The sequence below is a fragment of the Apaloderma vittatum genome, unplaced genomic scaffold, assembly GCF_000703405.1.
Source record: "Apaloderma vittatum isolate BGI_N311 unplaced genomic scaffold, ASM70340v1 scaffold14220, whole genome shotgun sequence".
In the NCBI taxonomy this organism is placed as follows: Eukaryota; Metazoa; Chordata; class Aves; order Trogoniformes; family Trogonidae; genus Apaloderma; species Apaloderma vittatum.
In genome coordinates this window covers 48812-72454 of record NW_009694144.1, presented here as the reverse complement: position 1 = coordinate 72454, position 23643 = coordinate 48812, and the positions used below count along the sequence as shown (strand labels likewise).

Genomic DNA, 23643 nt, shown 5'->3' with positions numbered 1-23643 from the left:
TGCATTTATTAATCTTTAATGTCTATGGGCCTCTAAGAGGCCACAGGTCAGGGGCTGAATTGATCTCCATCTGGTCTGAATACAGGGGGCAACCTGCTCATTTCTGTGCTGCAAGGGCTGGACAACGAAGCTTACGTGAATCAGGGCTTGGCTGGCTGAAAAGCGCACTGCACAGAGACTGAATGGTTCATAAATGGTTCACCTTCCCTGAAGAAGGAGTCAGAATAGCTTGCATCCATTTTAAAAGGCTTCACAAGAACTCATTTCTTTAAATGAATCTTGTGTACCAAAGGCTGCTGATTATGTTGGAGTTAAGGGGAGACAAGAAAGTATGGAAGTTTTTGCAGGGGTATAGGTAGAATTTTTTAATCAATATATATATAATTTTTGGGAATTAGAACAAGAAGTTTTTAAAAGAAAGCTAATGTAAAGGAACTGGCAATGTTATCATGGTAATTATGGCCAATCAAAACGAAAACATCAGACAAGAATGTAACAGAGGCCTAGCACAGGAAGCAGCAAAAACTCTCTTATTACATAGGGAGAGAAAAATGTCTCTCAATGAGCTCTCTCATCAGAATGGTGTTTGTGAGGAAACAAGTCTCCGATGGTTGACTGGTTAGTGAAGTTATAGACAAGAAATATTGAGGAAACAGATACTGAGAGCATGTGGCAGAGCAGGAGAAGCCTTGCTCATGTGTGCTGTGGAGTCTCCAGGGTGGTGGATCTGTCAGCAGACACTTTTGCAACGCTTCTCTCCAGTTGTGCAGGGAAATTGCAGTTCAAAGCTGATGCAGAGATGAGGTGAGATGATGTAATGAGAGCCATGTTATGAGTTGTAGCTGATAAAACTCTTTATTGGAGGTTTCCTTCCTTTGCTGTTTAATTCCTTCATGTCAGAATTGCCTTTCTTGTAACTGTGGAGTGCCAAAAACTCTGGAGTTGGGCTCTACCTTTGTTTCTTTTTTATGAATGCTATATTAAACCTTCATGAATGCATGAACACATAACATTCATAATTAAATAGTTCAAAATTAGATTACAGTCCTTAGACAACATACATAACTGGAGCAGACATAAGGAAATAGCTAAATAATTCTGAACATAATCCTAAATCTTAAGGCTTCAAGGGAGAATTATGGATTTCTCAGTACCATCATTCTTTTGAATTTTCAAGGGTAGTCCTTGAAAGGGTAAGGTATATTTCTTTGCTGAACATTCAGAGACAATATTTGCTTTTTTTTTTGTTGAGGAAGTAGCAAAGAAGAACCTGGTTTGTCTAAGGAAGTCCTTGTGATGTTCTTCTTGGGCAGAATGTGAGAATTTTTACCAGTTTCCAAATATCTTCCTGTCTTGAGTCCAACCTGAATAATTCTGGAGACTATTTATGAAGTTTAAACTGTCTGTGTGTCATGTGTGGAGGCAACTACGTTATCTTCACAGGTTTAGTGGAGATAGGTAAATAGGTTATATACCAGAAGTGCTGTAGGTGACCATTGATTTTTCATACAGATCATGCCTGCTGCTACATCTCTTTCCACTGTGCTGTGGATAAAATGGGAATTTAGCACACTATTGAAAAGGAGTGCTCTCTATAGCTGCTGGGACTGTTTTACTGTCCGTTTGAAACCCTCCCATCTGAAAAGAGATCAGCTGGGCATCCCGTATCTTGCAAATCCTGAGTTTTGTTTCTGGATGGCGTGTGTCAGGCTTGTGTAAGCAATGCCAGCTTGATATGCCCAGGGAAGCTGTTACATCAGCTGCAACAATGTGTGTGCATCCTCTCATGTAATACAAATCTGTTGGCACTCGATACCAGGGTCTGTCAGGTGCTTTGTTAATGGTTCTGGTCATAATAGTGTTTTTCTTGTGAACGCATTCACATTTTTCCTTGATTTTAGGGAAGATGATGTTAAATGTTGCAACTACAAAGTTGGATACCTGGAGTTTCTGATAGGTTTAGAATTCATTCCTCCCTCCTTTTTGACAGCACTGATTAAAAGTGGCAAGTCTCATTTTTATTAGTTTTCATTCTTCTTTTGTTTAAGTCAGCTGGCAGATGCTGGGATTTCAGCCAGGACAAGGTCAAAGTAGTCTTGAGCACCCCTGAAGCCTTTTCTTTTACTGGTAGCTGCATAATCAGAGCAGTAGCATTAGTTTTTGTTCTTGCAGGTGCCCTATAAATGCTGAACAGATACATGCCAAGGTTGAAGTGATCACTGCTTAGCTGATGAGCAGCCTTGTGTGTAACTGGCCTCCAGTTATGTTCTAGACGTGTTAAAGATGAGTCTGCTGCTATTGTTGGAGAATTTGCTGAGTACCAAAGCAGGTGGAAATGCCAGTAGTTATCACTTACTTAATATACTTTATTATATTCTTCCCTAGAAATGTACATTATTAAAATAAATCTCTCAGGGCAATTGGTTATATGGAAGGACTTTAATGAAAAATTCCCAAAGGGAGTTGTCATCCTCAATAATCTTTTCGTTGCAGAAGCATCGTAACATACAGATAAGGGAAGTAATATCTTCAGTTTATGTGAATTCAGATAAACACCCTTGTTTGCAAATCATGTTCTACACATTCTATCCATTTCTTTCTGAATTTGCATTTCTTTTTCCAATGAGACTGTCAAAAGCATCTTGCATCTGCATGCAATCACTTTCTCAGATTTTTAAAAACATTTGTAGACCAATGCATTTGCACATAGCAAAAGATTTCAAATGCATGTGCTGTGGTATATGTAAGAGCTGCTCTGGGAAATGAAAGAGATTCTTTCAGCTGGCTTTCATCTGGCATACTGTATAAGTAGGATCGTGATTATTGTCAGTGATATAGACTGATCAGTGAAAGTCTGCTGTAGCATACTAGTGTAAGAATACTTTGACTTCTGAGAACTTTGTTAATGTCTAGCCGTATGCAGGTATCGCATATCTTTGCATGTGCTTTTACTAAGTCACATCAGACCCATGGAAACCTACTTGGTTTTTTTCCACTGCTCTTTGCTTCTACAACCATTTCTATGTAGCAACCATTTACTTTTTTCTTAATGTGGGGAGCTGCTTTGGTAGATTCCCCTTTCTTTCATATTCTTTCCCTTACCTGCCCTTGGAAAGGTGTTTCAGGGCTCTAAAAGTGAAAGGACATGGAATAGTACTGTTGCTATCAAGTTCACCCTTCACTTGTCCAGTGAAGATATGTGGTTGTGTTTCCTGTGAGGCTTGCTTTTTTGATCTGATGCTCTTAATTTTTCTCTTACATTGAGGCTTGGCATTTTACTGAAGGCATGGTTATGTTTTGTGTCACCAATATAAGTTTTTTCCCCAGGCTTCTGAGGATGGATATGAACGTTTCGGCATAGGATCACATCTAGAGCATTATTTGGTCTTTGCAGATCCTCAGCCTGAGAATAAAAATAACTTTATATTGAAATTGCGTTGGCACTGCCCCAGTTCAAATGCAAGATTTTGATTGTGCATACTCTTGTACCATGGTGCTTTTTTATATTGAGGTTATCATTCTGAGAAGTATGTCCTTGTCATTTGAGGATAACGCTCTTGGATTGTTTCCATGACTCTTGGTGGCTTGCACGCTATTGCAAAATGCCTCATGTTGTTGTATCTCCTATGTTCTGTATCTTTTACTGGACATTATTTTCCATTGCAGCCTGGTGTTTTGCCATATCTTTCCTCCTTTTAGAATGTTCCCACTCTAATTATGTGTGTTTTGTTGTGTGCTGTATTTTTTTTCCTGGTGAATTTAGTTCCTTTAATTTTTTCTCTTAAGCATCTTTCTGTTTTCTGTATGCTGCTGGCATGTGAGGACACAGCTTTGTAACACACTGAAGGCCATCTCGGCTGCTGCCAAGGGCATTTCTTTCCCTGACTGGCAACATTTTTCACAGGAATGATGGCTGTTTTACCCTCACTAGGAACCAAGGAACTAAATCAACTGAAAAATAACATTTAAAAAAGAATAGCTTTGTGCTGGCATAGCAGCCTGTGCTAGCTCATGATGGGATCAGCTGGCAGTTAGTGACAGAGCAGAGAAGGGGAGGGTAACATGTGACTGCAGCAGGGGAGCCAGGCTGCTCTTAGCCCTCCCATAGATTGGCTTAGCTAATTAGCGATGGTGGAATGCTCTTCACCCAACTTTATATACCTGCAAGGCTGAGCTAGTCAGACTGGGCAATATATGAGCGGAATACCCCTCCTGTAAACCGGGAGGAAGTAGTTTAGTGACCTGCTGTGGCACTTAAATCCCAACAAGTCCATGAGTCCAGATGGGATTCATCCCAGGGCGCTGAGGGAGCTGGCAGAAGAACTGACTAAGCTGCTCTCTTATCATTTATCATCAGTCCTGGCTCACTGGGGAGGTTCCAGATGACTGGAGGTTGGCCAATGTGATGCCTATCCATAAGAAGGGCCAGAAAGAGGATCTGAGGAACTATAGGCCTCTCAGCCTGACCTCGGTGCCTGGCAAGGTTATGGAGTGGATCATCCTGAGTGCCATCAAGTGGCATGTAGAAGACAACCAGGGGATCAGGCCCAGCCAACATGGGTTTAGTAAAGAAAGGTCCTGCCTGACCACTCTCATCCCCTTCTATGACTGGGTGACCCATCTAGTGGATAAGAGGAAGGCTGTAGATGTGGTCTACCTCGATTTCAGCAAAGCATTTGGCACAGCATCCACATTTGCCACAACATCCTCCTGGAAAAGCTGGCAGCCCACGGCTTGGGTGGATGCACGTTTCGCTGGGTAAAAAAACTGGCTGGATGACTGGGCCCAGAGAGTGGTGGTGAATGGTGCTGCATCCAGTTGGTGTCTGGTGACCAGTGGTGTCCCCCAGGGATCAGTACTGGGCCCAGTCCTGTTCAACATTTTTATTGATGACTTGGATGAGGTGATTGAGTCTACCCTTAGTAAATTCGTGGATGACACCAAGTTAGGGGGACAATCAATCTGCCGGATGGTAGGAAGATGCTGCAGAGGGACCTGAACAGGCTGGGTCGATGGTCTGAGGCCAAAGGCATGAAGTTCAATAAGACCAAGGGCAGGGTCCTACACTTGGCCACAATAACCCCCTGCAGCGCTACCGACGCGGGGAGGAGTGACTGGAGAGTGGTCCAGCGGAGAGGGACCTGCGAGTTCTGGATGACAACTGGTTGAACATAAGCCAGCAGGGTGCCCAGGTGGCCCGGAAGGCCAATGGCATCCTGACCTGTATCAGGAACAGTGTGGCCAGCAGGAGCAGGGATGTGATTCTGCCCCTGTGCTCAGCCCTGGTGAGGCCTCCCCTCGAGCCCTGTGTGCAGGGCTGGGCCCCTCACTGCAAGAAAGACCTTGAGGGGCTGGAGCGGGTCCAGAGGAGAGCAACGAGGCTGGGGAAGGGACTGGAGGGAAAGTTCTGAGAGGAGAGGCTGAGGGAGCTGGGGGTGTTTAGCCTGGAGGAGACTCAGGGGAGACCTTATCACTCTCTACAACTGCCTGAAGGGAGAATGTAGTCAGTCAAGCTCTTCTCCCAAGCAACTAGTGACAGAATGAGAGAGCATGGCCTGAAACTGTGTCAGGGCAGGTTTAGGTTGGATCTCGGGCAGCACTTCCTCACGGAGAGGGTGCTCAGGCACTGGGGTGCACTGCCCAGGGAAGTGGTGGAGTCACCATTCCTAGAGGTGTTTAAGGAGAGGCTGGATGTGGCACTTAGTGCTGTGGTCTGGTTGATGTGGTGGTGTTGGGACATAGACTGGATTTGAGGATCTCAGAGGTCTTTTCCAGCCTCAATAATTCTGTTATTTTCTCAGCCTTTCCTTATGCATCGGGTTTTTTTGGCCCCCTCATTTTAGTCGCTCTACACTGAACTCGCTCCAGGATGTCAATGTCCATGTGGGGAGCCCAAAACTAGACACAGTGTCCAAATGTAATCTCACAAAGAGGGGACAGCCACTTCCCTTGACTCTCTGGCCTCACTCTTGCTGATGCAGCCCAGCATGCAGCCAGCCCTTTGCACTGCAGGCAGGCAGGACCCAGCTTGACCTGCAGCACCAGGTTGCTCCATGCCAGGTACAGCACTCTGCCCTTACAGAACTTCCAGGGGTTTGTGCCAGCCTGCCTGCAGAAGTCCCTCTAACCAACACCTGGGCAATGTCTTACACAAAGATAAAATTCTACTTGAGTGTTACTCTCTGCTGCCTAAAAAACTGTACAGAGCTATCAGGAGAGATTTGGCACTCGGGTCCCATCTCCCTCTAGTTACAGGTTTTGAAAGCATACTTGCCCCCTTCTGGCACTATTTTCATCTCACCCTTGCTCAAACCCTGATTTTTTATTTTTAGCACAGATGATGGCAAGTGAATTCTGACATAAACTCGTCAGGAAGAAATGCGTCTCAGTTTTTAAAAGCATTCTTCTTGACGAGGTGTGAGGCTCCTATTCCTACATATGACAAGGGCACCTACATTGTACAGTCAGAACTAATAGTCCCTGATACCTCACAAACATCAGCTGAGAAAATAGCTCTACTGAGCCAGAATTAAGAGTACTTTGGGGAGTAACTGATGACTTCCTATAAGTTAGGTTTTTCGTAATGTTAGCTTCCCATCAGCTTATACTCGCTTTTTTGTCCTCTGCACTGAACGTTGCTGTTCTTCAGCATCATCAGGACCTGAAATGTGTTCTGTCTCTGTTTTGTCCTCTTCCATGCTCCACAGATTTCCCAGAGAGTTTGTAGCTGCAGCAGTCGTGATTCTCATTTTTGTAATTCTACAGTATTAACATTTAGCAGGTTTTTTTATTGATTTTTTTTTGTTTGTTTTTTAAATCTTTCGAGCCCATTGCTTTAACCTTTAAATCTACACATAGAATTTAACTTTAGAGTGTTGTAATGTTAAGAAAATTGTCACCCATTGTTTAAGCAGCTTTATCATTGATTCTGATTTTTATATTCCATCTAAACGGTGAACTCTTGATTACCCAAGGTAATGCATGAGGGAGCTGAGAAGACAAATGTGAAAAAGCTTACATGAGGTAAACTCATAGCTACACAAAACATCTGTAGGTTAGGATGATCAGCAAGGCTATAATGGAGAAAGGTCAGTGACACATGTTTCATCATCAGTGTGAAAGACGTTTTCTCCAGGGAATAATCCACAGCCCCGGGGCCAAGGGGTGAAAAGCAACGTGCATGCACAGCGCTGGAGGCTTGTCCCTTCTGCATCTCCCTACTTCTCCCACAAACATATCCCTGATCCGCTCTAGGCCCTTGGAACTTTTTTTTTCTTTTTTTTGACTTTTATCTGTTCAAAATGTTTGAAATAGTGTGAGGTCTGTGTCACAGCCTGGCGTTTCACTAGCATGATTTTGTGGGCAGGTGTTGCATCTGTTAGGACACAGCTTAGTCCTGCTAGAGCATTTGAGGATACACATTCTGGGAGGTGTTGGGATGTGGATGACGAGGACTTGAAAAGTCAGGGGAGTGAAAACTGTTGAAAGCTGTTGATGTGTCTGTAGTGCTGACTCAAACCTGCTTGGGAAAATCACCCACCAAATGTGGCTGTGGCTCTGTAGATTTGTGTGCATGTCTATACCAGGAACATACTGAATTCAGAATACACATAATTCAGTTCAGATGCCTGAGGAATGAAATATAGTTTTAAAAATAATAATAAAAAAATCATAAGAAGAGTGAAATCAATCCAATCAGAATGAAATAAAAACAGCTCAGAGAGGAGTCCCACAGGATTATACAGAGGATTACAGCCACTCTGTAGCTGTTGGCTGGCTGAGCATTAATGCCGGTGAGTGTCATTTTCCTTCTGTATTTCTTAGCCATTTGGATTCAACTAGGCAGATCATCTGTGCTGCTGCTTCTAGGTCCAAAATAACAGTGAGCAATAAAGCTACTGGCCCTTGTGGATCAGCTGCTGGCAGATACAGGGTCTTCATGCACCAGGCGTTTGCTGGCTGAAGTCATCTCCAAGCTTTCCACCCACAGCTGGGGGGAAGCAGCAGAGCTCAAGGAGTGCTGAGTGCCAGCTGGCCGGGATGGTCCCACAGTGGTTTTGAGTGAACCTGTGGTGCCTTGGGGATTTTCTGATGACCTCTCAAGGACTTGTCACTTCAAGCCTGGCTTAATAAACTTCTCTCTTGGCAACCAAGGCAGATTCCCTAAAGCTGACAGGTCTCAAAAGTTATTTTGAAATTATTGTGCTGGCTGCATTGGTATGTTTCCATTCCTAATGGGAATAGAGGCATTTTGTGCCTTTTTTTTTTTTTTTTTTGAGACAGACCATTTAAATGCTGCTTTTTCATCCTCCTTTCATTCTTTTCTGAAGCATTCAGCTTCCGCTGATTTAATGGCCACCATTATAAGTACTGCAAATTTGACTCCTGACCCCTGCACAGCCACTGAGAAAATATTCATACTTTTACAAGTGCTGAACATCTTCAGTTTTCTCTCTGGCATTGGTTTTACTGATACTCTAAATATCAGGGCTAAGATAGCGTTTGAAAAAAACAGATTGGCACCTTTTTCTGAGGAACAATTTCAGTGGGATTTAGTTTTCTGAATGTCTTTATGAATCTGGGTCTGAAAGGACTTGAAGGTAGGTCAGAAAGGCAAAGAATTTTCCAGGATTTTAAAATGAAAGATACTGCTGTAGCACATACCTGAAGATCAAACTCTCTTATTCAATCATATAAGGTAACTTTAGCTGCAGAGGAGAAGGTTTCTTTTTAAAGCAGAAAAGGTGGAGAAAGTGATATCCAAAGTGCTTTTGGTTTGATTTCTACTACTAATGTGTCCCTTTAGTGCAGCTGCAGACTCTATAAAGTATTTAATCTGCAACCTCTTCAGAGATTTCCTCTGTTAGTGGCTTTTCTCAGACTAAGGTAATTTTCCCAATATTCACAAGGGTCTGGGTGTTGTGACCTGACACCAAGAAGCTCTCTTTTCTAGAATGAGTCCATTTCCTCTGCAAGTCGATCTATCCCAAGGTAGGGTGAGGTCTATCGGCTGTGTCTCTGAGACTTGTAAGCCCTGCAGCAACAGCAGGCAGTGGGAAATGTGAGGAAGCTTTGGAGGCTTTGTTTTCCCCAGAAAATCCTTCGTATCTGGTTGCTGAGCAGAGTCACCAAGCAGCCCTGACAGTTCTCTGCTCTTCGATGCCTATCTCATCTCTGAGCCATGTAGGAGTTTGCGAAGGCAGATTAATATTTAACATTCCTGGAGGCTTTGATCTTTCAGTTGTAGTCTGGATACATCTGAAACATCATAATGCGAACAGAGGAGGTGATGCTGCCTTTTTATTCACTAATGCAGAGACTGGAGCACCCCGCTAATTGCAATTCCTTCTCCTGTCTCAGACGATTTCATTCCCTTCTCTGACTCTCCTGTCAAGAATCCTTATCACCAGCCTGCTGGGTGCTCATGTGGAAACTTTGTAATTTTCAGGCTTTCAGGTGTGTGTCTGTAGCATTTGACTTGAAAGCCTCGTTGTTTGATCTTCTGGATCCTGAAGTGCCCAGCTAGAAAAGAAGGGTGGGATGCCCTGCCAAGGATGTCATGCAGACTGGTGGCTGAGTGCTCTCCTGGGCTGTGGGGCTAAGGCAGGTGGGACCCACATTCCCTGCTCAGCCCACAGAGCATCAGTGTGGCTGTCACAGAATCACAGGATTGTTGAGGCTGGAAAAGACCTCTGAGATCATCAAGTGCATCCAGGATGGTCCCACTCCTTGTCCCTCAAAGGTGGCCGCTGCTGAGCATTAAACACTTAACGTTCAGGTGACTGGAGGAGACTTGTAGGCACAAGTCTCTGCCCAGTCCTCCTGGCTGGCTGTGGCAACAAATTCCTGCTTTCCCATGTAAGGAGCATTGGTCCCAAACACGGCATTAAAAAGTTTATTCTCGCCATGGACCCCGTCACTTTTCCAGCCAAGACTGGCCCTGGAAGACTTTGAAGGAAAGATCTGGAGAAACACTCTTTTCCTCAACCTTTCCTCTTGGCTAGTTTTTGTTGCTCCCTCTTTCACTTGCTGGCTGTTGTGAATCAGGGACTTGGCAAAAAGCAGGAGGGCTGGCTGTCCGTTGTTAATACTATGAATTTTCCAGTCACAAACTACACCAGGACACCCAGTGCCTTCTACCCTGGTGTTAGGAATCCCGTTTTGGGGAAGTATGGCCAGATTCAAGCTTTGTGTATGTGGAGTAATTTTTTTGGTATATTTGGGAGAAAAGCACTATCACAGTGGTCTGATACTTCAAAACTGTATCAAGACTGTTGTCAAATAGTTTGTATAACCTTAGAAAATAGCTGTAAAATGACCAGTGGCCTGGTTTCTAATAGTTTGGACTGGTTCTGTGCAAAGGCAAAGGAGGCAGTAGCCCAAGATATCGGAGGATATAAACACAGCAGTCATTTAGTCTGTCAGAGCCCTGGGGATCTGGGCTGGTTGCTGCTTCTCCATGGCAGTAGAAGCTTTATTTCCAGATTTTCATTACTCTTCTCCCCCCCCAAATATTTCTGTTCTCTATGTCCACCTTTATGACATACCTTTTCCTTCAGCTTTCATTCCTCATCATTGGGTGGCAAACTTCAATTTTGCCTGCCAAGCCTAGAGTGATGTTGCTGCAACTGTGACAAAGTCGGATAAATACTTGAGCAGCCCAGGTTTGTGCTTCTGTGGATTTCTGCGCTCCCAGCTAGGTATTTTAAAGCTGATTCAGATGTGTATATGAGCTCCAGTCATCTTGACTGTGGTAATGCAAGAAAAAATTTGGGAACTGATCACTCTTAAAAAGGGAGAAAAAATGTTATAAGCGTCTGTAAACGTGAATGTTGTCCCTCCAGAACCTGCACCCTAAGCAATGAGAGGAGACTTCGTAAATGACTTGGATACTTAGTAAACTGACAAGAGTGTTGGTGAGAGTATTAAATGCCTCTCCAATAAGATTGTCTAGATTGTCATCTGCTAGACTAAAAAGTAGTAGGAAATTGAAACAGAGGCCTTGAAAATAAAATTGTTACATTACAGCTTAGTGGAAACTTTCTATTTTTTTTTCTATTTTTTTCTTCTGGTCATCACTCTCCTGGGTCTTCCTTCTGGCTGGTAAAGCTTGTCTATGAAGCAGTTTATGCCTGTCCCATTACAGCAGCATGGCATGTTGCAGCTTTGAAAATCCCCAGACGATCCCTGTTTCTCCCTTGCTCCAGAGAAGGATGACCCAGGACCAGTGATTTTCCCAAGGGTTTCCACTCTAGCCCATTAGACTATTACTATATTGAGATCCCTTGACCCAGGAGCTCTTCCCGTGTCCAGGCACAGACCCCACCTTTTTCAGGGACTGTCCTCCTCCTGTGTCTTGCTCTCCTTTTGAAGAAAAGCTAGGAAGGAGATTTGGGTCAAAGGGGCTCACAGCATACACCAGTCTGTGACCTAAATCTGAGTAATCAGTGAGAACTGTGGGATGTATTGTGGAGCACTCCTGCCCTGTGATGTGGATGTGGTATTGGATGGTGTAGCAAGGGTGTTGTGAGGCAGAGCAACCTCTCCTATAACTAATACCATGCCCTCCTCACATGAAGAGGGAGAAAAAATCAGCTCCTATCTGACTTCCCTGCTGCATTTTACTTATTTTATTGCCTAGATGATAATGGAAGCACAAACTGGACAGCAATTCAGAGGAAAAATTTACTCCCCAAACTCCAAAGTCATCTACTTAGCCTTGCTACTAAGACATCTATGAAACGTATCAGAGTTGCTTATGGAATTTAAAATTAGAGCAAGGCTTTTTAATTGTTTAGGCAAAACTGAATTTTGCTGCACATGAAGGGTGGTCTGCTTTCCTCTTGCTCCATCCCTTCCTTATATTTTGGTTATCTGCTTCACCAGCTCATTCTTGCCCTGAAGCTCCCTACCCTGTCCCTACTGAAGGAGAGCTATGCCCAAAATAACAGATCCACCCTCCTAGATGCCCAGCATGCTGAGGCACACAGACCCATGTACTGGCCCCAGACCCCTGCCTAATTGTACTTCACTTATTTTTGAAGGGAATCAAGGACTGGAGAGTAATACAGCACAATCTTCCTGCTCTAGAATGCACATGTCTATATTGTGGCTATAAAAGATGACATACAGGTATTTTCTCTTAAAACCCTGATATGACTTTCAGCTTGTTTCTGTAGTACAGAATGTTGGGGGAAAAAAGGACTGAAAAAACATATCAGAAGTACATAAATAACACTTCTGTCAAAGGGTATTGCTACAGACCCCCTAAATACTGGCTTTTGATGGTCATTTCACGCAAACTCCATTTCTGTACTGTTGTTTTCTGAGTCATCTCTTCACAGCCTAACATCAGGCAAGCCATTTCACTTGTAAGCTTAAACAAGGGTATGTTTCAGAGGTGAATCTTTTCAGGATTTATTGAAGACTTTGGTGTAACTTCATTGCATGGTATAGTGAAATATTATCTACCTTCCACCCTCGATGAGTTGCATGAGGGCTATTGTATCAGACAATTTGTTGGGCCCAATTTCAGTGCTCAGGTAGATGGGAAGTGAAATTTCAGGCCTTTAGATTGGTCTCATCGTCTGCTGAATTGCCTCTTTAAAGCAGTATGCACTCTTTCTAAGTGGCAACTTAATACTAACGTCTTTCAGTGCAAGCCTGTGTACTGTATTTTCTCCTTTGACCATTCCAGATCCCTGCCTCCCGTGAGAAATTGTGAACATAGAATTGCCTCTTTTATTAGCATTGCTTAATCTCCCACTTGTTAACTAAATTTCTTCTGAGCTTTCTCTCACCCAGTCTTAACACCAAAACAAGCTGCTGAATGTGATGATGCATGTTTCTTGTATGTTTGTGGAAAGTACAACCTGCTCAAAGGACTTGCACATATTCTTACAGTGCTGTGTGGGTTATGGCACCCAAAAATATGTTGTATTTGTGGTACAATTCTGCATATGTTCAGAAAGTCTTTGGAATTCTTATAACTGTTTATTCATTCTTTTGCTTAGGAGTCAGTGACCTGTAAGTGCTCATTATGAAGAGAGATCTGGTTTTCTTGGTGACTCTAATTAGCCTTGCCTTCCTGTCACTGCTAAGGTCTGGATATCCTCAACATATTGCAGAAGAGTCCTGCTCTGTTCAAATTCTCGTTCCAGGCCTCAAAGGTAATGTGGAAGCCTATTCGATCATTCAAATTCTAAATCCTTTCTATCTAAAAGGCTCATTTGTACCACTGACTTTCTATCAGAGATGAAGAAGGTGCCTTTCAGTTGTCCTGATATTTGTCCTATTTGTAGCCTCCTTAAAAAGTGGAGTTTTAAAGTCCATAAGATGAATTTAAGTCTGTTAAAATAAACATAACCAAAGTTTCCCAGACCTGCTCTTGATCAGTAGTGCTTGTTACTCTGATACACTGCCTGGCTGCTTTCTCTCTGTTTGTACTTAGGAATGGTACATATATCCAAATACTGTAAAATCAGGACCTACTTTATACCTGAAGAGGTTTTCATTGCTGTTTTGCAATGTAATGGGAAGTATTTTGTATTTTCTAGCTTGTCTTCCCTTGATTTTTAAATGTTTAAGTGCCTTTTAGAAGCAAGAATGAATAAGGTAGCTTTTTGGAATTTCTACAGTTTCTATAGACAGAAGGAACATTTTTAAAAAATATAACCCCAAGCTATTGCCCCCCAGAAACGGCACAATAAATTATTGATCTTTTTGTAGCAAAAAAAAAAAAATGCACCTTGGATAGGAAATCAACAACTGGGAAAAATTACCATTTTAAAGCAACAGCATCCATTATGCTGCAAAATCCCAGCCCTATTTAGTCAGTAACAGTAATTCCCATTGTGGAAGCTATGATATTTGTAACATCTGTGAGTGTGGGGAAATACCCATTAAATAAAGACAAAAACTCCCATGAAAATCCCCAGTTTATCATTAACAATAATAAACAATAAAAAAGCATTGTTTAAGAACTGCACAAATAATCTTCCATTTTTTCTGGTAATTATGCGTCATAGTGTCCCAAGAGTAAAAAATATCGATGCCACTAGTGTTATCTAGCACAAACCTGGGCTTTATCCAGTTACCTGAGCACTGTAGCATGGACTGCAGGCACTGTCTCCGCTGTCTGACTGATTGGTGAGGGCCAGGCTCAGCTCTGTCCTGCAGTTGTTCATACAGTTAAACTGTGAGCACAGCCTGGCCACAGGTTTGGCTGTGGTTTGAGCTGCCCTTTCCAGACATTGCCTGGTTTGGACATGGCTGCCTAATGCTGGACTTGCTTCTGGGCTGTAGGGATATGGGTTGTGCTTGGCAAATTGACTTCAGGACCAGGAAAGCTCTCCTGTCTTGTTTTCTATCATTACAGGTGCAGCTTTGGATGCCTGAACTGAACCAAAATCTATGTTTTTATGTTTTTTAATTTTACTTCAGTAAGTGGGCTTTCAAGTCTTAATAATATTTACATCTGTAGATGTTCTAGTTAGGAAGAACAACACTATATCCAGACCTTCTGAAGTTTAAGCTTTGAGTGTAGTTGTTTCATTTGTTTGGTGTATTTGCTGTCAAATAGGCATCAGATGGTGCTGTTGATGTGACTCACAGAGAAGAATACAATCAACTTACCTATATGTTGCCTAAAGTTACATGGAAAGTCAGTCGGAGGGTCAGATTCCACAGTACTGGGGACTGGAGATTTGTAACTTTTTTTTGGTAACTTTTTTGCTTTAGTTTCCTTATTTGTGAAATCAGTCAAAATTAACATCTATGATTACCATTTTTATGTGAGGCCCATTGTTATTATACGCAACAGAGATTTTTAAAGTGTATAAATAGTGCAGGACTCCATCTCTTTGTCAGAAGGCAATCCTGAGCCAGGAAACAACAGAGAGGTCTGAAAACAATCATGTGTTAATGATTTCACTCTGCTTCATGAGCTGTAAGCCTTGCAAAAGTGAGAGAGATTGATGTACGAATTCAACGGAGCACAAAATGGCCTGATACAGCCCCAAGTTAATGTGAAATCCCTAAAAAGCTATCAATGCTCCAGCTACGCTGTCAGGAGAGCTGGCTCAGAGAATTGGTAATGAGATACTGCTGTCCCCTGCTGGCACAACTCCAACCCGTTTTGGTGGCCAAGGCTTCCTCTAAACTGAGCATATATGTGGCTGCATGCCCAAATTTCGGCTTCCACGCGGCAGGATTTGTTCGGTGGGGCTTTTAGATCTGTCCCATCTCCTCCTTTGCTGGGCTGCTGGCCCCAGTGATGGAGGAACAGAGCCCTGCACTGCTGCTGGGCATGAGCCTGTCAAGATTTGAGAAAAAACAGGTGCAAGGAAGAAATGGAAGGAAATGAGGGACACCTCACACATGGGATGTGTGAAAGGGGAAAAAGTAGGAAAAGAGGGTTAAGCCTAAGAGGTGATGCAAGAAGTGGAGCCCAAACAGGGTGGTGAAGGAGAAAGATGGAAGGGGAAAGTATCCAAAAAGTGCATAATGGAGAAATTTTGGAAGAACAGGAAGAGATAAAGCGAAAAGAGAAAAGAAGGACATGAAGAATGAAACTGAGTGGAGAGACTGGAAACTTAAAAAAAAAGAAAAAAAGAAATGAGAAAATGACACAAAGCCAATTAAGACCCCATAGAATAAAAAGGGGAATCGGAAGGGGGATGAGATGAGAATGGAGGTGGAAATGGAAGATGAAGACAGCCACTGAAGACACTAAGAATAGAAAAAGGCACAAATGAGTTTAAGGTCAGCAGCTTAGGTCTTAGGGATTTCTTTTTTTTCTATTTTTTTTTTAAACCTCAACAGTATAAAGGAGTAAGATGAAATGCAGAAGGGAAAATACTGTGGCTCTGAGAATCCAGACAGCAGACTGATCTGTGTTTTAGAAATCTGACAATATTAATAATGGGAAAAATGTGTTGTGTGTGAAGAAGTGATGGATGATGAAGCCTCACTACATTGCTCACTCATGTTCTTCCTAAAGTCTGGTTCCTTTTGATAGGCCCGTGAGATTGAAGTTACTGCTATTGTGGAGAAAAAAGTAATATGAAACAGTCCTTAGCTTAAATGCTAAGTTTTCCACCTTGTTTTGTCTCTATTCTGAAATCTAAAGCAGGAATTGTCTTACTAGTTTCAATAGCATACAGTACATAAAAAGTTGATGAATTAAAATGAACTAAAAATGAAATTTAAAATGAAATTAAAAATTAATTTAATTGAATTAAAATGAATTATTTTATGCCTACACTTGATGTGTCTATTCACACAGGGAATATGAGTAATGGAAGAAACTATCACCATCCAAGGAAAGTTTAAAGCTCATATAGTTAATAGTTGGCATGCTATTTTCGTTAAAGTAGGTGGTACATCTCAAGGTGGGCAGGATGCAAACGTAGTCAGAGACAAGTCTGTCTCAAAGAATTCAGAAAAGAAGGCAAGTCAGCAGCAAAAGGAAGACATTGTCTGAAGTGTGAAAGATCTCTCTTGGAGAGGATGGGAGAAGAAGGTTGTGCTAGTGTCAGGGTTGTGCCTGATACCTGCAATCCTGCTGCAGCCCAGCGGGGCAGCAGGGCTTTTGGGGCATCACAGCCCTGCGGGGCACTGCTGGGCACGTCTCGCTCCACCTCAGCTGTGTGGGTGAGATGCATTGCACTGAAGAAGAAAGTACTTTTCATGGAAGGGAAGGGATGGAGAGGAGACTGCGCAGGAGGGGCTGTGGTTGGTGGAGGAGGCCATGCGGGAGTAACTAGGCAGAGACCACGATGCATTGATCCCAGCCTCCTGCTCCAAAGGGACTGGTTGTAATGTGTGGCACAGGGGTTGGAGACCTGAAGGAGGGTGCAGATCTGTTTTTCTCTCAGTTAATTTTTTTCCCCTAATTTAGAAATAAAAAGTTGAAAGGTAGTGTTAACTGGGGATAAATTAAATTGATTGCAATTCCTTAACAGAAAACTGTTTTGTTGCCCACGACACCTGCACAGGCTTTGCTTCCTCAGCTTGCACATTGCTCAGGGTACATACAGGAAAAAATAGGGACTTAAACATTGCAAAGTGGAACTGGACCACTTGGCGGAGGTCTTGCTGCTTAAAACGGGTAATAAAAAATGCAGAGTGGTCTGTAGCTGGGCCTGTGATGGAGTAGTCTCCTCCCAGGGAAAGTTTCTTGAACACCCACACTAAGGAATGCAGTGTCATCTTATTATGGGAATAAATGCAGGCAGGTGTAATGGCCTGAAGCAAGAGTGATCTATTTTATTGATCCCTAATGCACAGCTTTCACTCTGAAGAACATGTAAAGCAATAGGCTGTAATAACCTGCTCTCAGCCTCCAGAGAGCAGGGAAAAGTCATTGTCAGGATTTATCTTTGGGAAGCAAGGAACTCATAACCAGCCCTGAGGGGGGAGAGGCAATCATACAAAGCCTATTGGTTACCTGATAATAAAAAAAGTGACGTTCCCAAATGTGCCGAATAATAGCCTGTTTCATACTAACAATATTATTCACTGGGGATTATGTGGAGTTTGTCCTCATTAAGGTCAGAGAATGGCCTATTTTTGCATTTCTGAAGGCAGGGAAGAGGGTCTGGAGCCTGCTGGCAGCCACAAGAAGGAGAATATAACAGATGGAGCTCAGCTCACAGCCACCCATATCTACAATAAGGAGAGAGACAGAGAGAGCTGGAGGCTGCATATTTGAAACGTGACATGTTGTGGCTTGTTTTTACATCTCTGTGCTCTCCCTCTGAACAACAGCTGCCAGCTATGAGAGCAGAGCTCAAGGGGTGCATGATAAGCATTGACTTTTCTGCCATGGTGCTCCCTTCACCTTTCTGGGGAGCAGGTAGTGCTCTACTTTCCTCTATAGAAATACGGTGTTGGGGCATCAGGGGTTCTGTGCTAGCTCTGCCTTTTAGATTGTGGCAGTTTCTTTTCTATGGAAGCCATAGAACTTTCTTCTCCTTGATACAAAGCTTTTGTGTAAAGGTGGCTATGTAAAAAATTTTTGAAACTTCTATTTGTTTAAGAGATTTTAATTTTATGTCAATAGCAAACTGCAATAGTAGTACAATAGTAGGAGGCAAAACAAGCTAAGCATCCCCAAATTTCTCATGAAAAGCACCAGGGAGGCAATCGTTTACATCAGCTGAGGTTTGAATATGTTGAATATAATAATGCACTATAAGAAGCCATGTGCATCTAAGTGCAATACCCAGACATTAAAAGGCACAGGCACAGTAAATAACTGAGAATGGGGATTAGGAGATACTCTTTCTGCCTAAAAATGATCCTTTAAATGATGGATATAGCAATGCCTGCCTATAGGCCTCTGTAAATGATGTAAACTTTTTTAATTTTTTTTTTTTAATTTGAGGTTATAGTTGAGCCATTTTCACTTGGGACTTAAGCATATCCTTAGCGGATAGTCAGGAAGTGTTTGGTGAACACAAGAAGTTTATGTGCCAAGTTGGGGCCTGATTCTGAAGCTTCTACTTAAGTGAATTGTGCTGTTGGGCTTTTTGGAGTTTGATAATATGAGTAACATCTTCAAAACTAGACCTGTTGTATGAGACTTCAGTAATTAATTGGCTTTGGGTTTGTCAGTGTCTATGGCAATTGCAGGAAACTCTGTTCTCCAAGCACCAAATAAAGCTGTTAAATCAGATTGCCTCTGCTTTTATTTGTTTCCCCCCTTCTTGTTATAGTAGGTTTCTATGTCCTTTAGGGGAATGGCACTCTTGTTACTGCCACCAACAGAAAATAGTCCTGCTTTAATGATTCTTCTTATTGTTTCCCATTGTATCAACAGGGGAAGCTGGAGTAAAGGGGGAGAAAGGTGCGCCAGGTCGTCCGGGAAGAGTTGGGCCTCCAGGAGAAAAAGGTAACTTTGTTAAGTAAGATGTTTTAAAAGTCATTCCTGACAAAATGCTGTCATTTCTTGTGAAGTGATGATGTTGGTGATCCTCTCTCCCCTTTGCTGCATGACTATATCATCCTCGGACATTTTTGTGTACTGTTGTTGTTGTGTGGCTCAGCCCCACTCAGCCACTCTCTCACTCTCCCCCAAGATCGGGTGCGAGAGACAGTTGGAAGAGTAAGGTGAGAAAACTCATGGGTTCCAATAAGAGCAGTTTAGAAGGTAAAGCAGAAGCTTTACCAAGCAGAGCAAACCAAGGAATTCATTCATCGCTTCCCATAGGCAGACAGTGCTCAGCCATCTCTGGGAAAGCAGGGCTCCATCATACGTAACTGCGACTTTGGAAGACAAACACCGTCACTCCAAGTGTCACCTCGCCTTCCTTCTTTTTCCCCAGCTTTATGTGTTGAGAATGATGTCATATGGTGTGGGATATCCCTTTGCTCAGTTGGGGTCAGCTGTCCTGGTTATGTCCTCTCCCAACTTCTTGTGCACGCCCAGCCCACTTGTTGCTGGGGTGGGGTGAGGAGCAGAAATGGCTGAGTGGTAACTAAAACATCCCCGTGTTATCAACATTATTTCTAGCATGAATCTGTAACATCATACCATATCAGCTACTGTGAAGAAAATTAACTCTACCAGCCAAAACCAGTACAACCATATGCACTCGTTTGTAGACTAACTAGTGCTTTCTGGTCAAAAAGATTCACTTTGTAAAAAAAAAAGAAAATTTTCGTTTTTCAGACAGGTCTCTGTAAAGAAAGCACCATGTCTGTTTTGTAATTTACCTTCTGCAACTGAACACCTCATATTAGATCACAGGGAAAAAATCATGAGGCTCAGTTTTCTTGTTTTTTTGTTTGTAAATGTGAACACTCACAATACCTTAATTAAAACCACTGAGCGAAGGCAGTAAGCCATAATAGGCAGAGATGGCCATGAGTGATTCCACATTTTTTGGATCACAGCTCAGTAATATTTATGGAAAGATGGTAGTAGTGCTGTTTGCATTGTAGTTCAAAAATGTTCGGAGCTCTTTAGAGGAATAGAGCTCAATAGTATTCAGTTGTATGGCTGAAAAAACCATGATATTTCTGTCTTGCAGGAATTTCTGTCTTTTCACATGTGGTTTTTCTCCTGAAACAAGGAGGAAATTTGACATTTATAAGTTTTCTGGGAGATGCACATTATAAAGAAGACACATTAGGACTATTAGAAATCTTTTATTTTGATATTGAAATTAAACTTTTGACATTCCTGTTCTCAGAACGATTCAGTTAGTTTTCGCTGAACTGAGTTTACAAGCTTTCTTTCAAAGCAATCACAGTGGTAATTTATACTTCCTTATGATGATACATGATCCATTATGTATTTCTTTTGGGCAATTATGGGAGTCTGATACCTGCAGATTTTCCTGGGACCAAAATCCATAGCTAGAACTCTTCTGCCTTCAGTGCATTGAGAAATTTAAAACTCCCATGGAAGGTGTGTGTGTTCAATCAGTGTATTTCCCTTATGGACATGTACCCTTCAAGGATGACTCTTATAAAAAATATTGGAAATGGAAATTTCAACTCTTGCAAAGTACTTCAGCATGAAGAGAAGTTAAAGTTCCACAGAATAATTTAGGTTAAAAGGTCATAAAGAGCTCTTGTAGTCCGATCTTCTGCTTAAAACAGGGCAGCCTTCAAATTAAGATCATTTGCTCAGGCTCTTATCCAGGAGACTTTTGAAAATCTCAAAGGATGAAGATTCAACATCCTTTTTGTTCAGTCTGTTCACCGTTATCATCGTGAAGGACATTTTCCTTAGGGCCGACTGAAATTTTTCTTGCTGTAACTTGTTATCATTGCTTCTTGTCCTTTCACTGTGTATCTCTGAGAAGAGCAGCCTGTGTCTTTTTTAAAAATGACTTGTAGGTGGTGGAAGGCTGCAGTTAGGTTCCTCCCTTAACTTTTTTTATTCCAAGCCACATAAAACTGTCTTCTTCAGGTGGACTCCAATTTACTTCTCTTTTATGACAATGCAAAAATCTCTGGATCCTTTTATGCAAAAGACTGTATCCAATGTATTTTCTGAGTGTTGACTGGATAAGGAAACAAACTACACAGATGTGATTTCTACCGTATGGAAGAGACACAGAAGGCTATCCAGCCTTGACCTAGAAAAACCTTTCAGTCTCCTGATCTTTCAGTTTCTTGTTAACCTCCACAGACAGCGAGTGGTGCCCAGAACTGAAGATCATGCATAAATACTTTTCTAGACTCTCAAGCTCAATGAGAATGACTCAACTGCATATTATCTTCCAGCAGTCCAAGAGCTTTCCCATTTGTTATCCAGAATCTGGAAAAATAAAAACATAACAAAAAACAAACAAACACATAACAATGTTCTTGGGAAAAATCATGTGAGCCGCTAACACTGAAATATCCAACACACTGATGTCTTTTCCATATTTGGTTGTTCATCTTTCTTATTGAGGGGTAAGAACTGAGCGTCTTTTGGAGGCTGATAATTTGTTCATGAAGTTATTCTAAGAAATAACCAGTTTATCACCTTTTTCCTGGACAGATTTTCTAATATCTATTAATGACCTGCTATTAGCTTTCCTTTTTTGCTCTGTATTTTGATCTCTTGATGGGCATACACTCCTGATGTCTTTTAAAGTGCTGGCCAAGTATTTTAAAATCTCAGCTGATATAAAGCTTAGACCTGTGATCCAGGTACTTAATACATAACTTAGCGGATAATGAAAGACGGATAAGACTCTTACCTCACTTTGCATTTCCCCCTTTCTAAGGGTACACATGGATGATCAGCCCTATTTCTGTGCAGTAGCCTGTTAAACTGCAGTTTCTGTGTTAACATGTCTGACCGCTTGTATTTCCATTGAAGCCTAATAATTGTCTTGTTGGGCTAATATTTAGCTCCTTTTGTTGGTGGAGACTGCTAAATTTCATGGTGGTTTTCTGCTATTTGAGTAAGCAATGGTTTGCATGAGAGAGAAACTGTAATTCTGCAGTTTTTGTACAGTTTTCAACTTCTGGTGTTAATTTACATTTTCAGAATGGTAGTAATCTTTTTTTTTCTTTTACTTTTCTTTGTTTCACTTCTCAATCAAGTTCATCCAAGAAAATGTGCTTAGTTTCTTAGAACTCTTCAGTTATACAGTAATCAAGAACGAATAACCCTGTAAGAAAATTATTGCTTTTGTATTTGACCTAAACCAAACACCTTGGCAGCAGAAACTGCTGCAAATATTTCTGTCATATCCTTTCCTCATGATATTTTCAGATTTTTGTAGTTCAGAAACTGATAAACATTAAAACTTTCTGGTACTTACCTGAAATAAATCTGGTTCTGCGTGTCCTGATGTTTCAGGGTGACATCAGACATTCTGATGTCTTTGGGCACTGATTAAGGTTAAATTCCACTTACTTTCCTCATTGCTTTTAATTAATTGTATAGGTCAATTATGATGCATAACGTGTCAGCAGAATATAAAGTTGTATTGGCCTTAAGTAAAATGTAGAGCACTGGATCAAGTACAGTGGCTGATTCAGGTGAAATTAGCATGTATAGCAGCACAAGTTGTGGAGTGCGAAGTTAATAGATATAACTTTCCCCATTTGCACTGATTGCAATACTTCACACTTCCGTGTGTGGAGTGAACTCATTTATTTAGCTGAGTCATGATGCAATCCATGAGACAATAAGTTCCATATGTACAAATTCCACTACAGGTATTTCAATAACAGTACTACACTGAATTTTCCCAGAATAGCATGGATTCTACTTATGGTGATCAAAATAAGAAGAGCTGGAATTTGCTGTTGGAATGTATAATCAAAGAAGCAGGACAAAAATGTGTTCTTCAAGACATTTTAATTTTCTTAGAGCCACAACCATTTGAAAATATATCCTTGTCAGCCTCACCTCCATTCCTGGAAATATGATGGAACAACTTATCCTTGCCACTGTCTCTGGGCATATCAAGGATAAGAGGGTCATTAGGAGCAGTCACCGTGGCTTTGCCAAGGGTGATCATGTCTGATCAACCTGATACCCTTTTATGAAGACATAACCAGGTGGATGGATGGTGGTCATGCAGTGGATGTGTTCTATCTGGATATTAACAAGACATTTGACACCGTCTCCCACAGCATCCTCATAGGTAAACTGAGGAAGTGTGATCTGGATGACTGAGTAGTGAGGTAGGTCACTAATCGGTTGAGGGGAAGAAGTCAGAGAGTTGTGGTCAATGGGGCATAGTCTAGCTGGAGGCCTGTATCTAGTGGAGTCCCTCAGGGGTCAGTACTGGGGTCAGTACTATTCAATATATTCATCAATGTCCTGGACAAGGGATTAGAGAGCACTGTCAACAAGTTTGCTGATGACATGAAGCTGGGAGGAGTGGTTGACACACCAGAAGGTTGTGCTGCCATTCAGAGAGACTTGGACAGGCTGGAGAGTTGGGCAGGGAGAAATTTTATGAAGTTCAACAAGGGCAAGTGCAGAATTTTGCACCTGGGAAAGAACAATGCCAAGTACCAGTACAGGTTGGGGACTGAACTACTGGAGAGCAGTGTAGGAGAAAGGGACCTGTGGGTGTTAGTGGACAGCAGGATGACCATGAGCCAGCAATGTGCCCTCGTGGCCAAGAAGGCCAATGGCATCCTGGGGTGTATTAGAAGAGGTGCGTCTAGTAGGTT

The 23643-nt window shown here is 42.0% G+C and overlaps 1 protein-coding gene across 4 annotated transcripts in view; it reads left to right on the top strand.

Moving 5' to 3' along the window:
- The first annotated feature begins 13034 nt into the window (after window positions 1-13034).
- COLEC11 (collectin sub-family member 11) overlaps window positions 13035-23643 on the top strand; it is a 21162-nt gene continuing 10553 nt past the window's right edge. For 2 of the 4 annotated variants that reach the window (XM_009866600.1, XM_009866585.1), the window contains exon 1: window positions 13040-13169. In XM_009866600.1, the coding sequence (XP_009864902.1) occupies window positions 13040-13169 (130 nt within the window). Of the gene's footprint in view, window positions 13170-18823; window positions 18896-23643 lie in introns of all 4 variants that reach the window. The other 2 variants (XM_009866578.1, XM_009866593.1) reach the window with 2 other exon arrangements.